The following is a 3023-nucleotide window of genomic DNA, read 5'->3' on the forward strand; positions in this document are numbered from 1 at the left end:
TGGTTTGCCGACTGTTGCCGCATTCAGCAGGAGCTGACGTGACGGACCACGTGGCTCTTTGGAGGTACCTGTCCGACGACGCACCGCCTCCTTTATCGGAAAGCCGACACCTGCAACGCGCATGGGACACTCCGTATTGTTTAACAGAGCAGGCAACCATGCTGCACGATGCTTTAGACCCTGCTAGCAAAGCCCGGCTGTTAGCCGTTTCCACTCCGGAGTCAGGCGTTTGGACACACGCACTTCCATCTTCCTCCATCGGAAACCTTTTAGATGATGAGACGTTTCGGATCGCCGTTGCAATTCGGCTTGGCGCATCGGCGTCATCCGATCACCAGTGTAAATGTGGAAGCGACGTTGCAGCAGACGGTCATCATGGCCTGAGCTGCAAATTTTCAGCGGGAAGAGCAGACGGTCATCATGGCCTGAGCTGCAAATTTTCAGCGGGAAGACGGCGTAGACATGACTGCATTAACGACATCTTGCGACGGGCTCTTGGCTCAGCAGGTATTCCCGCAAGGACTGAACCTAGAGGCATGCATCACGATAACGAAACACGTCCCGATGGCATCACCACTTTCCCATGGACCAGGGGACTGTGTTTGGCATGGGATGTTACCTGTGTTGATACTGTCGCCCGTTCGTATTTGGATCAGACCAGTGTAAAGGCCGGAGCGGCAGCAGACCATGCCGAAGCCGAGAAAGCCAAAAAGTACAGTTTGCTGTTGGGACGATACGAATTTGCGGCTGCCGGCTGCGAAACTTTCGGTAGTTTTGGTACATCTGCCAAACGATTTGTTAACGAAATTGGGAAGAGGATTTCCCTACAAACTGGCGAGATTCGTAGTCTTGAGTTTTTGAAACAGAACATCTCTCTAGCAATTCAACGTGGTAATGCTGCCTCCGTACTCGGTACCGTTGAGAATGTTGTTTCGTTTAACCGTAATTAGATCTTGATATTGTTATCACGTTATTGAAATAAAGTACACTTCAGCCATTATTATTAAGGGACTGTAACTGACACTTTGTGTGGTGTTCTCGTGAATCTGCGTTTACGTATTATTTCTGTTGTACTTAGCAACTCCGTTACTGCGTGTCTGTCACTTGTCGTACTTCATATTTAGTCATCCTGCGAGCTCGCTGCTGTCAACTTATATTATTAAAGTCATACTTCTTTAAAGTCGTACTTCTTTATACTGAAGTATACATGCATACATCACACTTTGACTAGACTTAAACGACCGCGCAACGATGTCGGTTTTGCAGTAGCCTCATATTCAGATGTTCGTTTAATGTTTTAGAATTGCTTTAGGGCGAGGCTCTTGGGACCAGTCTTAGCCGCGGTTTTAGGTTTTGGGGCAGCAGCTTTAGGGACGGCGGCTTTAGGGGCGACAGCCGTGGTTGTAGCGGAAATAGCAGCGGCCGTCTCCTGGTAGGTGGTCTCATTGTCCAACAGGACAGCATTCTCCTGGTACAGCCGGCTGTTGGAGTAATCGTAGAACGTCTCGGACAGGCTGCAGTCAACATCCCAAAACCAGTGACAGACTAGGGTGATCTGGTTGAAGACCTACAAGAGAGATGCAAATCTACAGCTGACGTTTGCATTATCCAAGGCACGATGTGTGATGGATGTACGTACGGTCATGCTGGGGCACAGGAAGGAGGTCTGGTTGCCGTTGACGTCGCAGCGGCGAACAACTGCAAAAGTCATCAGTTTTATACTAGTAACTTTTCTAAAATCTTTACCTTGGAGATTTCCGCTACAATTTACTAGAAATCGGAAGTATTACACCAGTTGGGTGCTGCTGGCAAAATAATATTAATGCATACTTTTCGTTATTATGGTTTATTCGCCTATAAAAACTTTAAAAGATCAACTTTTTTTATTTATCAATAATACTGTTGTTATTCATAATTTTATGTTGTACCTTGGCAGCGTTGAGAAACATCAGCATAGAAGCCGGGTTTGTGGGCGTTGCAGTCGAATGTGGATTCCGGAATACTGGTAAGATCGGGATAATCTTGACCGGGCTTTGCCGTCAGTACCAGACTGCGAATGTCGTCATTGCTCAGTTTGCTCTTGCCGCGCAGTCGATCCAAAGCGCTGAACACACCCGGACTCTGGACTTGTCTCTTAACCACACCGGCACTGGCGACGCCCAACACAGCAGCCAACACAAGTAGGCAGTGCATCCTTTACCGGCTTCGAAGGAAAGAACAACTTGACTTGAAAGAATGTTAAGAAAGCGCTGCATGCTGGTCATGCAAACCGTAGCGCTTTTATACGAATAAGTTGTACCGGTGTTTTTGTTTGATGGATTAATGCCGGACTGCGTCTGTTCGCTCGGCTATTATAAGCGGCTGTTCGTTTCCTTGTTATCGCGCGGTTCACAAAGTCAGTGTGTGTGTCGGTGCTGATCTAGTGCCGAGTACGCGTGCGCGCTATGCAAAGGTAATTGTTCAAAGGCCATAATCAAATCCACTGCCTTGAACTTGCAGGGCTTTTTTCAATGAGATTTTGTAATTCGTCTAGAGATAATTTAGTGCCATCGTAATTGCTGAGGGTCTACGCGCAGTAGCATTGCACTGATTACACCCATTTTATTTTGTCTACTGTTACGCCGAAGACTTCCAACTTTATTTACAAGAAACAGCTTCGGCTGCGCCTCCGCGTCTTCTGTGGTCTGCGGCCACTTTTGTTTATTTCAAACGAATTTTTATTACTTTGAAATTGATATTTCGTTGAAACATGATAAGTACATACTTCGCAACAGCGCAGTAAACACAGATTTTATATGAAAATCTTTATGTAAAAATCAGTTCATGATTCTCTCAACCTCGAAAGCGTTCCCTTTGGCTGTGCGATATTTTATCTTCCTACCCGAAAAAAATTGAAATCTGATTGTCTATACTTTTTCAAATTTGAAACGCACATTGCGAGTACACTCAGCACTGAAGACTATAACTAGTTCGTTGATTCAATCCCTTTCACAGGCTATCTTCAATTGCGAGTGATGTGTGTC

The 3023-nt window shown here is 46.0% G+C and overlaps 1 protein-coding gene across 1 annotated transcript; it reads right to left on the reverse strand.

Moving 5' to 3' along the window:
* Positions 1–1166: 1166 nt before the first annotated feature.
* Positions 1167–2241, reverse strand: LOC129590033 (uncharacterized). The gene is made up of 3 exons (XM_055485007.1): positions 1929–2241; positions 1640–1698; positions 1167–1567 (listed from the first exon to the last, which is right to left on the reverse strand). Exons 1-3 carry the CDS (start codon positions 2191–2193, stop codon positions 1298–1300), a joined length of 594 nt encoding a protein of 197 aa, XP_055340982.1. The 5' UTR covers positions 2194–2241; the 3' UTR covers positions 1167–1297.
* Between the last annotated feature and the right edge of the window lie 782 nt (positions 2242–3023).

Source organism: Paramacrobiotus metropolitanus, unplaced genomic scaffold (genome assembly GCF_019649055.1).
Source record: "Paramacrobiotus metropolitanus isolate TYO unplaced genomic scaffold, Prichtersi_v1.0 Parri_scaffold0000038, whole genome shotgun sequence".
Taxonomy (NCBI): Eukaryota; Metazoa; Tardigrada; class Eutardigrada; order Parachela; family Macrobiotidae; genus Paramacrobiotus; species Paramacrobiotus metropolitanus.